General features: G+C 48.0%; 1 protein-coding gene across 1 annotated transcript; it reads right to left on the bottom strand.

Annotated features, from left to right (window-relative positions):
• Positions 1-11,859: 11,859 nt before the first annotated feature.
• On the bottom strand, positions 11,860-12,658 carry LOC125554906 (uncharacterized). Its single transcript, XM_048718286.2, has 2 exons — positions 12,568-12,658; positions 11,860-12,489 (listed from the first exon to the last, which is right to left on the bottom strand). The coding sequence occupies exons 1-2, from the start codon at positions 12,656-12,658 to the stop codon at positions 12,110-12,112; spliced, it is 471 nt and encodes a 156-aa protein (XP_048574243.2). The 3' UTR covers positions 11,860-12,109.
• Positions 12,659-13,623: the final 965 nt, after the last annotated feature.

Here is a 13,623-nt window from a genome sequence, read left to right as displayed (position 1 = left end):
TGCTGCAAACGAGGAGGATGGCTGGGGAGGGGCTTCATCATTAGTCCAGGTGCTATGGGTAGAAATCCAACGCTCCTCTGGGGTGATGCTCTTCTCAGAGCCACTCTGAACCTGCATGTTGAGGTGCTTCATCATTGCAATTTGGCGACGCTGTGCAAGCTTCTCATTGGCATGTGCCTCATATATCTTCTTCTGGATGTCAGCCTGGAGACAAAAGGTCTTCTTCACCTTGGCAGTAAGCTTGGCCACCCATGAAGGCTTGGCCCCTGGCTCCAGCTCAAAGTCCTCATCGTCAGAAGTAGCATAGACATCCTCAGGAGCATTTGCAGGGAAGCAAGGCTCGGCATGCTTCTTCTTCTTAAGGAGCTTGACCTCATGAACAGTGAGGTTGTCTGGAGAAGTGAGGAGCTCTCCAGGACGACGAACAGCCCACACAGAGTTCAGAAAGCACATGACAAATGGAGCATAGATTGGGACTTTACGATAGATGACCATGTTGTACATCTCATGCCACAGCCAATTTGACACATCAAACGTTGCCCCTGTCCCCACCATGGTCTTCATAGCAACCATCAAATCAACCAGATAGCCATGAATCTCATCTTGATTGCCCACCTTGGGCAAGAGCACATTGCGGAACACTCGGTGCATGATGTCATAGACCTTCTCCAAATCCTTGGATTCTCCAATAATCCCACGGCCCCGAATGTACAGAGGGGCAAGCTTCTCCTTAGGCATGGACTCGGGAAAATCATGAGGACGAATGACACCCCTTCCTTCCAGACTGGTATCCTCGTACCCAATAGCATTGCAAAAAGCCCTCCAGGGAACATGAAACAATTCATCACGACACATGAAGGTGAGAGTGCGCGCATCATCTTCCCCAAAATGAACTGTGGCATAGAACTGATGGATAAGTTGAACATCAAAGTCGCAGTTGACTGACATGATCTTGACAAGATCAAACTCCTCGCAGAGAGCCAGTGCCTCACCAAAATACTCCATGTTGTTTCTCTAATGGTCAAAATCAATTGTCCACTGCTTGGCATATCTGTTCTTGTTGTGCTCAAAGAGTTCATGAACAATCCGCACTTGCATCTCATTCCGGAACTGAACAGTGGTCCAACGGGGAGCAATGGGAACCTCATACGGATTCTTTGAACGGAAGGCTTCCCAATCCTTGGCTTTCCAACGATGCAACAGCATAACCACACGTTGCTTAGCAGCTGCAGACTTTTCACGGCGAGTGGGCTTGGTGGGAATCACAACTTCTTCTTCATCATCAGACACAACTGGGCGCAAGGTCCTTCGTGCCCTCTTCTTGGTCTTGCAAGGAGCAGAGCGAGAACTAGAGCCACCTGAACACACACACGAAAAGAACACACAAAAACCCAACGAGGATGAGAGGATTGCACCCACTAGCAGAAAAGGAACAAGTTGTAGCAACAAAGAAGATAGAACAGTGCTTTGTGGTTGATATACTCCGGTTGTACCGGATCTTCCGCCGGTAGTACCGCTCCAGCGGTTGTACCGCCCGTAGGGGCGGTAGAACCGCTGATAGTGGCACTACCAGGGAAGATAGATCTAACCGAGGCATACGAATCACACAAGTAATATTCCGAATTCTAAGTGCTGCAAACAAGACGGGAGGCTAACAAAGATCTCTTCTAAACCAGAGATCGAACACTAAACGCGGAACGTTAAGTAAAGCCCTAGACTAGGAAGAACCCTAGAAAGATCTAGAAGCAAAGAACCCGAGGCATTACCACCATCCATGGGAAGAGATCGTGAGGCCTCCACGGAGAGAATCCACGGAGAGCCAAGGATCCGAAGCGTGAGACGCATTTCGGGGCAGGGGTAGAGATGGCCGGCGGCTAGGGCAAAGAGGAATGAGGATGAAGGGAAAAAGGACAACCCTTCAGCCTCGTCAAGTATATATAGGCCCGTAGACACGCCCCGGTAGAACCGCTTAGGGGAGCGGTTGTACCGCTTGTCTGGTACAGACCGGTGGTTGGAGGTAGTACTTCCGGTGCCTGGGAGGCAGCGGTAGTACCGCACAGCGTCAACCGGTAGTACCGGACGTGGGTAACCATGGGTTTGAGCGGTGGAACCACCCAAGCACCGAACGAAGACCCATTGGGACGGCACAACCCGGTACCAGCGGTAGAACCGCTCGAGATACCGGTTGTACCGCCCGACCACCTATGCCCAAACCAAGATCAAATGAGTGCAATCCGAGGGGAGGAAGAAGGGGAGAACCTAACACAAAGAGCAAAAACGGAACAAGAGAAAACAACACGAGAGCAACAAGGCTAACTACAACCTCCCGAAGAGAGGACGGTTGCCGAGGCCACCTATGTTTGAGTCAATTGGTATGGCACCGCGAAGAATTATCCTTGGGTCCATGACCAAAACTTGTCTTTGAAGCACAAGAACCATCAAACATGGCTAATGTGAAGGACTCGATCAATTTATGCATAATGGGGGGAGGGAGAGTTCATTGAGAGAACATCACTCCCCCTATGTTCATGCCTACACCTAAACTAGACAACAAGTTGAGCGAGGTAGGGTGTGCAAGGGTTCAAGCCACATTGCTTGAATCAATGATATTTAGCTCATGCCTTAACTCGCGAAATCTTGTTTCATCCAAGGGCTTCGTGAAAATATCTGCAAGGTTGTCATGAGTGTTGACATAGTTGAGCTCGATCTCTCCTCGCCTAATGTGATCCCGGATGAAGTGATACCGGATCTCAATATGCTTCGTCTTGAAGTGTTGCACCGGGTTGAGAGAGATCTTGATGGCACTTTCATTGTCACACCAAAGAGGCACTTTGTCACAAGTGACACCGCAATCCTTTAAAGTTTGCCTCATCCATAGGAGCTGAGCACAACAACTTCCGGCGGCAACATACTCCGCCTCAGTGGATGAGAGAGACACACAACTTTGCTTTTTGGAAGACCAACTTACCAAAGAGCAGCCAAGGAATTGGCACCCTCCGGAAGTGGACTTCCTATCCACTTTGTCTCCCGCCCAATCGGAATCCAAGTACCCTACAAGCTTGAAGTTTGATCCTCTTGGGTACCATAATCCAAAGTTTGGGGTATGAGCCAAATGTCGAAAGATTCGTTTGACCGCCACATAGTGACTTTCCTTAGGTGCGGCTTGAAACCGTGTACAAATTCCCACACTCAACATGATGTTCGGTCTAGATGCACAAAGGTAAAGCAAGGAACCAATCATGGAACGATATACCTTTTGATCCACCACTTTACCATTGGGATCTAAGTCAAGTTGGCACTTGGTGGGCATTGGAGTGGAAGCCGGCTTGACGTCACTTAGCTTGAATCTCTTGAGCATGTCTTGAGTGTATTTGGATTGATTGATGAAGGTTCCTTCTCTTCTTTGCTTCACTTCGAACCCTAGAAAGAACTTCAACTCCCCCATGGAGGACATCTCGAACTTTGAGGTCATGAGAGCGGCAAATTCCTCATTGAAAGCTTTGTTAGGAGAACCAAAGATAATATCATCAACATATAATTGGCACACAAACAACTCCCCTTTGACCTTCTTAGTAAAAAGAGTGGGGTCGATTAGCCCAACTTCAAAACCACGGTCTTGTAACAACTCGGTAAGGTGGTCATACCACACACGTGGGGCTTGTTTAAGGCCATAGAGTGCCTTATCGAGTTGATACACATGATCGGGAAAGTAGGGATCCTCGAACCCGGGGGGTTGCTTGACGTAAACCAATTCATTAATGGGACCATTAAGAAAAGCACTCTTCACATCCATTTGTTGTAACTTAAAGTTATGATGAGAAGCATATGCAATCAACATGCGAATGGATTCAAGACGAGCAACGGGAGCAAAGGTTTCACCGTAGTTGATACCCTCGACTTGGGAGTAGCCTTGTGCTACCAAACGAGCCTTGTTGCGAATGATAATCCCATGGGCATCTTGCTTGTTCTTGAATATCCACTTGGTTCCAATGACATTGTGGTTCCCCGTTGGCCTTGGCACCAATCTCCACACTTTGTTGCGCTCGAAGTTGTTGAGTTCTTCGTGCATGGCATTGAGCCAATCCGGATCTTCTAGCGCCTCATAGACCTTGTGGGGTTCCACACAAGAGACAAACGCGTGATGCTCACAATAATTTGCTAATTGTCTACGAGTGCTTACCCCCTTTCTTAAGCTTCCAAGCACATTTGTCATGAGATGATCCTTGGTGGAGAGCTTGGATGCAATCTTGGCGGCACGACGCTCTAATTCATCCTCGGTGGTGAGTTGAGGAGCGGTTACTTGATCATCTTGAGCACCGTCATGAACTTGTCCTTGATCTTGAACTTGCTCGGGGGAGAGAACTTGACCTTGGGCATCACTTGGTGTGTCAACACCGTCTTGAGTATGATCTTGCCCTTGGTCTTGTTCATGGGGTTGAGGGCCTTCACTTTGTTCTTCGGAAGCGTGTGGGCCTTGGGTTGATGATGGATCCACTTGAGTGGAGCATTGTCCTTCTCCTTCGGCCACAGGGGGTTCCTCAATGGGTAGGATAAAACCAACACCCATTCTTCTTATGGCTTGAGGAGGAATTTCATCACCTACATCACAAGTGCCACTTTGCTCCACTTGGGAGCCGTTATTCTCATCAAACTCCACGTTACACGTCTCCTCAATAAGTCCCATGGATTTATTGAGGACACGGTAAGCATGAGAGTTAGTAGCATAACCAACAAATATGCCCTCATAAGCTCTAGCCTCAAATTTAGACAACCGAACACCTTTCTTGAGAATGAAACACTTACACCCGAATACCCGGAAGTACTTGAGGTTGGGCTTGTTACCGGTGAGTATCTCATATGGAGTCTTGTTCAAGCCCTTGCGGAGGTAGAGCCGAATGGATGCATGACACGCGGTGTTGATGGCTTCGGCCCAAAAGTTGTACGGAGACTTGAACTCCACCATCATGGTCCTTGCCGCATCCATCAACGTCCAGTTCTTCCTCTCCGCAACACCGTTTTGTTGAGGGGTGTAGGGTGCGGAATATTTATGTTTGATTCCCTCATCACTAAGAAACTCATCCAAGGTGTAGTTTTTGAACTCGGTGCCGTTGTCACTTCTTATTGTCAAGATCTTTGCATTGTGTTGACGTTGTGCTTCATTTGCAAAGTCAATGACAGTTTGTTGGATCTCGCTCTTCCTCTTGATGAAATACACCCACGTGTACCTTGAGTAGTCATCCACAATCACCAAGCAATACTTCCTACCTCCGAGACTATCGAAGGATGGAGGCCCAAAGAGATCCATGTGAATGAGCTCCAAAGGCCTCTTTGAATAAATGATAGTCGTGGGAGGGTGAGCCTTCTCATGTAGCTTTCCTTCGATACAGGCACTGCAAGCACGATCTTTAGCAAAACTAACATTCGTTAGTCCACGGACATGGTCCCCCTTGAGGAGACTTTGCAAAGATCCCATATTGACATGGGCTAAACGGCGATGCCAAAGCCATCCCACATCAACTTTAGACATTAGGCATGTCGCGGTCTTAGTGGGTCGCTCCGAAAAGTTAATCACATATAGACCGTTGTCGACATGCCCAACAAAGGCTACTTTAAGAGTCTTGCTCCACAAGAGGGCCACGGTATCAATATCAAAGAAAGTGGCAAAGCCCATGATTGCAAGTTGACGAACGGAAAGTAAATTGTATGCAAGGGACTCAACAAGCATGACCTTCTCGATCGTGAGATCATGAGAGATGACCACCTTGCCAAGTCCCAATACCTTAGAAGATGAGGCGTCACCCCACTCGACATTGGTGGGCATAGATGGAACCTTGTGCACGTCCACCACCAAGTCCTTGCTTCCGGTCATATGATTTGTAGATCCGCTATTGAGCAACCATGATCCACCACCGGAAGCAAACACCTACAAGAGATCAATGCTTGGTTTTAGGTACCCATTTAGTAATGGGTCCTTTAATGTTAGTAACAAGGGTCTTAGGAACCCAAATAGACCATTCAATATACTCATGAAGAGAACCAACAAATTTGGCATAAACATGCCCATCACTAGCACGGCATAACACATAAGAAGGATTAAAATCCCCGGCTTTGTTGGGAGGGGTGACATTGACCTTCTTGACATTGTTCTTCTTCTTCTCCTCGGGGGCACTCTCTCCCTCCCTCACAAAGGTTTGCATGAGGGGAGGAGGTCGTTTGGTCTTGTCATTCTTCTTCTTGTTCTTGGAGTCGGGCACGTACCCAACCCCTTCCTTGACCACACTTCCCTTTTGGTTGATCAAGAGATCGTTGAGGTTCTTCTTGCCTTGTATGCAAGTCGCAAGACCTCTCTCAAGTTGCTCCTTCAACTTAGCATTTTCCTCAACAAGATGTATATGCTTACAACACGGGTTAGTAGCATTTGCATTATCAATTAAAACCATATGAGGAAAAGTTGCTTTCTCCTTAGTTAGCTTCACTTGGAGTTGATCATGAGACTCCTTGAGACTAGCGTGAATACCCTTCAAGGCCTTGTGGGCCTTGTCAAGTATATCAAACTCCTCTTTGAGTCTAGCAAGATCAACCCCGAGTTTGGCCTTCTCGGAATTTAGCACACGAGAAACAATGAGGACATGATCATAATCTTTCTTTAACTTAGCATGATCAACGTTGTGTGACTCCTCAAGAGCCAAACGAAGACCACGCTCTTCCTCAAGAGCATTGGAAAGATCTGAAATCTCATCGGCATAGTCACGACTATGCTCTTCCATCTTAGAGATGGTGTCTTCGTGAGCCTCGATCATGTCATTGGCCTCACCAAGTTGTTCCAAGAGAGCAACAAAGTGCTTCTTGGATTTTCCCTTGAGTTTGCCCATAAAGGCCTCAAACTCGTTAGCCTCCACATTAGCTCCCTCAAGTTCATTAATGCTATCCATTGGGGAAGGATGATTAATGATGGTAGTTTTGATGTTGGAGGTTACCTTGTTGGTGGCTTTAGCCATAAGGCACTTGGCGGTGATGCTCTCGTTGGGTGAGTCGAAGAGAGACACCCATGATGTTGTTGCAATGGCAACGGAGGCCATGGCAACCGACTCATCATCTTCATCATCGTCATCATCCTCATTGTACTCTTCTTGCACAACCAAAGCCTTGGGAGGAGTCTTCTTGGTGAAGTTGTTCTTGTTGGGGAACGACTTGGCCTTGTCCTTTCGGATGAGTTTGCCACCATTGTCTTCCCTCTTCTCATACGGGCATTCCGCAACGAAATGACTCACATTGCCGCAATTGTAGCAAGTCCTTACACGTTGCTTGCCCCTTGTGCCACTCGAGTTGTTTTTGCTAAAGTTGGGCCTTGAGTTTTTCTTGCTCCAAAATTGCCTTGAAGCAAGTGCCATGTGTTCATGATATGCATACTTCGTATCTTCGGAGTTGCTCTCCTCTTCTTCCTCTTCTTCTTCTTCCACGGTGAGCTTGGCCTTCAATGCAAGGTTGGGCTTCTTTGCCTGTTGAGAACGGAGCACCGCAGTGTCGGCGGTCTTGTCCAAAATGTTCATGGCCACAAACTCATCCAACACTTCGCTTGAGGTCAAAGTGTGGAAGTCCGGTCTTTGACGAATGATGGAGGACATGGCCTTGTGGTAGGGCATCATTGCCTTGAGGAATTTGCGCTTGATCCAATTGTCATCCGTGTCCTTGCTCCCGTGCTCTCGTAGTGAGACCGCGAGTTTGGTTACTCTCCGATAAAGCTCACGAGGTTCTTCATCTTCCTTCATTGCAAACTCATCGGCCTCATCTTGTACCACTTCATAGTTGGAGCGTTGAATGCTTGCGCTTCCCCGGTAGAGAGACACGACACAATGCCATGCATCTTTGGCCAAGGCGAAGGGACGAAGATGAGGTAGGTCTTCGGGTGGAATTGCATCTTGAATGATGAAGAGAGCATTCTCATTGAATTGATTATCCGCGGCTTCTCGAGGAGTGAAGTTGCTTGGATCATGTGGATAGAAACCTTCTTCAATAATTCTCCAAAGGTTAGTGTTCACATGATTTAAATGACGTTTAAAGCGGTAAACCCAAGAATCAAAATCCTCATTTTTCACAATTTTAGGGGGAGGACCAGCATGATTCAGATGAGTGGAAGGAATCGGTCCACCATAAACAAGTGGTGGTTCCACATGGGCAAAGATGCCGGTGCCATTCTTGCCACTAGAAGAAGGAGTCTTTTCACTACTAGCTTCCCCCTTGTCGGGGATAGCATCCGTCACCTTGTTGGTGGGATCACCCACTTTCAACGGTGCGGTGGATAGTTTAAGCCCCTCAAGAAATTTAGTAAACATGCTTTCAACTTCGGTCGTCATGGAGGTTTTCAATGTCTCCAAGGCCACATTGAACTCCTCACGTGAGACCGAAATTCCCCCATCGCCCGTAGACGAGATAGGATTCACACCGGAGTGTTCCTCCATACCGTCTACGGTATCAACCATACTCTTTGGACGGTAAAGTCCTTAATAAAGAGACGAGGCTCTGATACCAATTGAAAGGATCGATATGGTTGACTAGAGGGGGGGTGAATAGGCAACTAACAATTTTTGCTTTTCTTTAACAATTTAAACTTTGCATCAAAGTAGATTGTCTAGATATGCAACTAGGTGAGCAACCTATATGATGCAACAAGAATAGGAACACAAGCAAGAAAGAGATATGAAACAAATAAGTTTGCTCAAATAAAGGCACGAGATAACTAAGAGTGGAGACTGTGGAGACGAGGATGTGTTGCCGAAGTTCCTTCCCTTTGAGAGGAAGTACATCTCCGTTGGAGCGGTGTGGAGGCACAATCCTCCCCAAGAAGCCACTAGGGCCACCGTATTCTCCTCACGCCCTCACACAATGCGAGATGCCGTGATTCCACTATTGGTGCCCTTGAAGGCGGCAACCGAACCTTTACAAACAAGGTTGGGGCTCTCTCCACAACTTAATTGGAGGCTCCCAACAAAACCACGAAGCTTCACCATAATGGAATATGGCTCCGAGGTGACCTCAACCGTCTAGGGTGCTCAAACACCCAAGAGTAACAAAATCCACACAAGAAAGTATGGGGGAAGCAAATATCCTTTGGTGGAAGTGTAGATCTAGGTCTCCTCCTTCAATCCCTAGCAAATCAACAAGTTTGAGTGGCTAGAGAGAGAGATCGGGCAAGTGAGCTTGAAGAGTATTAATGATGGAGTGAGAGAGGTCAAAGGTGAGAGTGGTAGGTGGGAGAAGCTCCCTTATATAGTCACCCTCGATTTCCAACCGTTACTGCGATTTTTGCACTGCAGCGGTACAACCGGTCCTCGTCCCAGTACAACCGGGACTCACGGTGTATCTGCAGAACCCTACCAAGCGGTACAACCGGACCACGGGGCGGTAGTACCGGCTAAGAAAAATAACCGGACTAACCGCCTGGCCACCGCACAACCACCGCATCAAAACAGGAGCTTGATCGGTACTTGGGCGGTGCCTGGCCGGAACAACCGCATGGCCTTGAGCTCTTGGGCGGCTAAGTCCTGAGCGGAAGAACCGCTCGGACCACTGGTGGTACCGGTCATCGTGGAACGACCGGACCAACCGGGCCACTACCGCCCAAGAACCGCATCAACACAGAAGCGCGAGCGGTACTTGAGCGGTGCATGGACGAAACCACCGCCCCAGCTTTTGCAGAGCATGGTGGCGGTACCACCGCCCGGAGGCAGTGGTACAACCGCTCGAGCAAAACTGGTGAGCGACAAGACCCAGCGGTACAACCGCTCCAGAGAGCGGTACAACCGCTGGGTAGAAACAATGAGCAGGAAAGAAAGGGGAAGAGGCAAGGAAAGCTCTCTCTCTCACACACACACCTGAGGAAGGCAAAAGGAGGGTGATGAAAGTGTACGTGACCTGATTCCCCCAGAGCTTCCTAATGAGGATTCCCTCTTGATAGTACGGGTACTCTACGACCAAAGAAAATGAAAGCGTAGAGGACACGTCTTCGATCTTTTCCTTCGAGAGGCAATAGCAATCCGATGTAAGCCTAAGCATCGAGAACCTGAAATATATAGCACACGATTAGACCACAAAGGGTTGTCATCATCATCCAAAACATAAAGAAGGGAAATGCCCTTTCAGAGTTGCCACCGGTGCAGTTTGTAGCAAATGGCCGTACATACAACTATGGCTATTATCTAAAGGATGGCATCTATCCAAAGTGGCAAACCTTTGTCAAGCCGTTGAAAAAGCCAGAAGGTAAGAAAAATCTTGATTTCCACAATGCTCAGGCGGCGGCTAGAAAAGATGTGGAGAGAGCTTTTGGGATTTTGCAAGCCCAATTTGCTATTGTGAGAGGACCGGCTAGATTTTGGGATCAAAAGATGCTTTGGTACATAATGCACGCTTGTGTGATCATGCACAACATGATCATCGAGAATGAGCGTGGCCAAGATGTAGACTACTCTCAGTATGAGCTCTTGGGATATCCCGTGCGAGTGCGACGGAGGGCTGAAAGGGTGGTCCGTTTTGTTGCCTCTTATCATGCCATTCGACGTCCCGCAGCGCATAATGATCTTCAGAAGGATCTCATTGAGGAGTGGTGGGCATGAAATGGACGACAAAGAGCATCATGATTTGTGCGTTCGTTATTGTATTGTTGAACTATTTGTTGTATTGAACGATAAACTGTTTGTTTGAGTTGTAATAAACGAAATTGAACTATTTATTTTTGTTTGTTTTGATCTTTTTGCTTCTGTTTTCGAATGCATATGTTGTTTGTGCGAGTCGTGCGCGCTGCATTTTTGCGCGCTGCTGGAGCGGCGCGCGCGCTGCATTTTAGCGCGGCTGCTGGAGCCAGCGCTGCGCGCCGCGCCAAACCAGGCGATGCGCGCGCGGCATATCTGTTTTTTGCGCGCGGCGCAACCGGCGCCTGTTGGAGATGCTCTCAGTGTGGCCCTGGCAAGTCAGGTTCCTAGTCACAGTTCACCCAACTAGATACTAATGTTATTCACAACACACATACCCTTAAAGATCTCTAAGAGTTGTTAGTATCATGTATCATATGCACATGATCCTGGTTTATAATATTACCTCCATAATGCATAATGTATAAAAAGTATCATATTGTCGCAACATTTATTCATTTGTAGAATTTCAATACAAAGTTGTGGTTATGATGTATTTCTAAATTTTTTTTCTCATTTGATGCATGACATTGTATCATCAATTGCGGTGCCAATCATATTTTTGGGTATATGACAATGCATCATTAGCTGCAGTGTCATGTCATATTTTTCTTAGATAGCAATGTAACTTTTATGATACATTCATTGTGAAAGGTTAAGAAGTTGTATTCTATTGAAAAAAGCAAAAACAACATCGAACCTATATTTCAAACTCTGCAGATACTACTCCGTCAGGACCTTCAAGCAGGTGGATGAGGGAGAAAACGTGGATGCCATGCGTGGGAGGGAACGGCACCGTCACGATATCTATTTTTCATGGCTTGATCGTCCTTTTTTTTGCGAATCCGTTTATTTTCTCTTGAAAAAGCTTCGATATGTTTTTTATAGCTTACCACATATGCCTTTTTTTGGCAAAGCTGAGTCATTGTTACTGCAATTATAAGTGTCTCGAAACACATTAGGTACAAAAGGAAGTAATGTTAAAAAAGTACAAGAGGAAGTATTTAAAAAAACACAAAAAGGTGTTAGAAACAAATTCAACGCAAGAAGATTGAAACCGACACTTTATTGGTCCAACAAACTACTCACTCCGTTCCAAATTACTCGTTGTGGAACTAAAATCATGACGGGTAATTTGGAACGGAGTAAGTAGGTAGCATCAGGAATGAGAAAACCCAAAACTGTGTAGGCTCATGGCGGCTGGATGCATGCAGAGGCAGCGGTACATTCAAAAAAGATTACCACTCCCTGCTACTCTTCCATCGATCCATTGGAGCCTAACATTAGGTGACTAATCGACTGATTCAATTCAAAACTCTCTCAAAACAAAGTTCAAAGCTCTTTGATCTAATCTCGGACGCGCATGCATGCAGCACGCGTGCACGCCCGTCGCCGCCGGCCGAACGTCCGGCTGGGCGCACCGATCACAGGATGGAGCACGTGGGCACCGTGGCGCGCGTGCCGTAGCCATAGGGGTCCGGATCGGACGCCCAACCACCGTAAGGGTACCCCGCCGGCGGCGGCGGTGGCGGTGGCGGTGGCCGCTGCGGGTGGGAGTAGTAGGCGTGCTGCGGAGGCGCCGTGCCCCAGCCATACGGCGGCATTGAGGAGGGCGGCGCGTCACCGGCGCCGTAGTGCCAGTGCGGCGTGGTGGTCGGCCCCGCGTAGGGCGTCGAGCCGTCGCTGAGGATGGCGACGGGCCTCCTCATCTTGCGGCGGATGCGGCGCCTGAGCGCCGCCGGGTCCGCCGTGCCCGCCACCACCACCAGCCCCGTGTCCGGCGACGCCCACACCCGTTCCACCCCTGAACGCACGCGCATGCATGTCAGATGGATCAGTAATACTATAAGCACGAACGATGCTACTCCCGTGTCCCACGTACCGAGCAGGTTGCCGACGGCGTTCCTGATCTTGGTGGCGCACTCGTGGCAGTGCACGTCCGTCTGGAGCACCACCGGCCCCGCCGCCGCCATCGCCGTCGCTCCGCTTATGCTGAGATTGATGGGTGTGATATGCGGCGAATGGGTGTGGAATTTATAGAGGGGCGCGCGGCCGGGAGGAGAGGAGGAATCACCGGGAGAGAAAGAAATCTGCTCGCGATATGGTAATCTGATATGTTGGTCGGCAGATCAGCTCCAAGCTTCCTAGAATGTGATGGGATGGCCTCCTTGATTTCTCCCCATTCCATAGCGATCCTGTGCTCCGCACACGCGCGCAGTCGGCTCGCGGGGCGGCCACGTAAACGTCTCACTTTTTTCCCCCACTCACACCGCCTCCCCTCATTCTTCTTCAGGTCATTTTTTTTCCTTTCTTCGGGTCATTTTACCAAATTGATTACGTTCGGTTGGAAACGAAGCATAATCACCGCCCACGGGGCTATGCCATGTATGAACCGTCAAAGTTAACTTATTTTTGGATTTTTACAATTTAAAGATTTCCGACTCAAAACAAATCTAAAACTAGAATGAATTCAACACTATTGCAAAAATGATCGTTGCCGAGTTCCATACCCCTAGATCACGGCAAACACGATGTAAGCCGAATATGGCTCTCATTAATCAGTAGGACACGACACACATAAGGCTTTGTCGTGTGCCTTGCAAAGAGTACTCGGCAAACAAAGAAAACTCGGCTTATCAACCGTATGGCAAGAACCATGACTATGGCACCCGGCAAAAGGGTGCCATGTGGCATGGCCGTTTGCGATTGATGGCTTCAAGAAAATAGAGGGAGTAACACTAGCCGTAAAAATACAGTCTGAAATTTTGGCACAACCAACCACACTATTTATACTTGCCAGGGAACTTTTTACCAAGTCAAACAACATATTGTCGTCCAAATTTAAGTTGGTGTAGACGTGTAGTAGATACTAGTATTAACTAACATATCACATATGAGTTGAGCATAGGAGGAGTCATGTTTAAATTATGGGTATGGA

This window comes from Triticum urartu, chromosome 4A, assembly GCF_056163025.1.
Source record: "Triticum urartu cultivar PI428250 chromosome 4A, HENAU_Tu73, whole genome shotgun sequence".
In the NCBI taxonomy this organism is placed as follows: Eukaryota; Viridiplantae; Streptophyta; class Magnoliopsida; order Poales; family Poaceae; genus Triticum; species Triticum urartu.
The sequence above is the reverse complement of the archived record's forward strand: the minus strand, read 5'-3'. Positions and strand labels throughout refer to the sequence as shown.

Coding starts and splice junctions, on each gene's coding strand:
- LOC125554906 (XM_048718286.2), bottom strand. CDS start 12,658: ATGGCGGCGGCGGGGCCGGTGGTGCTCCAGACGGACGTGCACTGCCAC. Junction 12,490..12,567: donor CGCCGTCGGCAACCTGCTCG/GTACGTGGGACA, acceptor GCGTGCGTTCAG/GGGTGGAACGGGTGTGGGCG.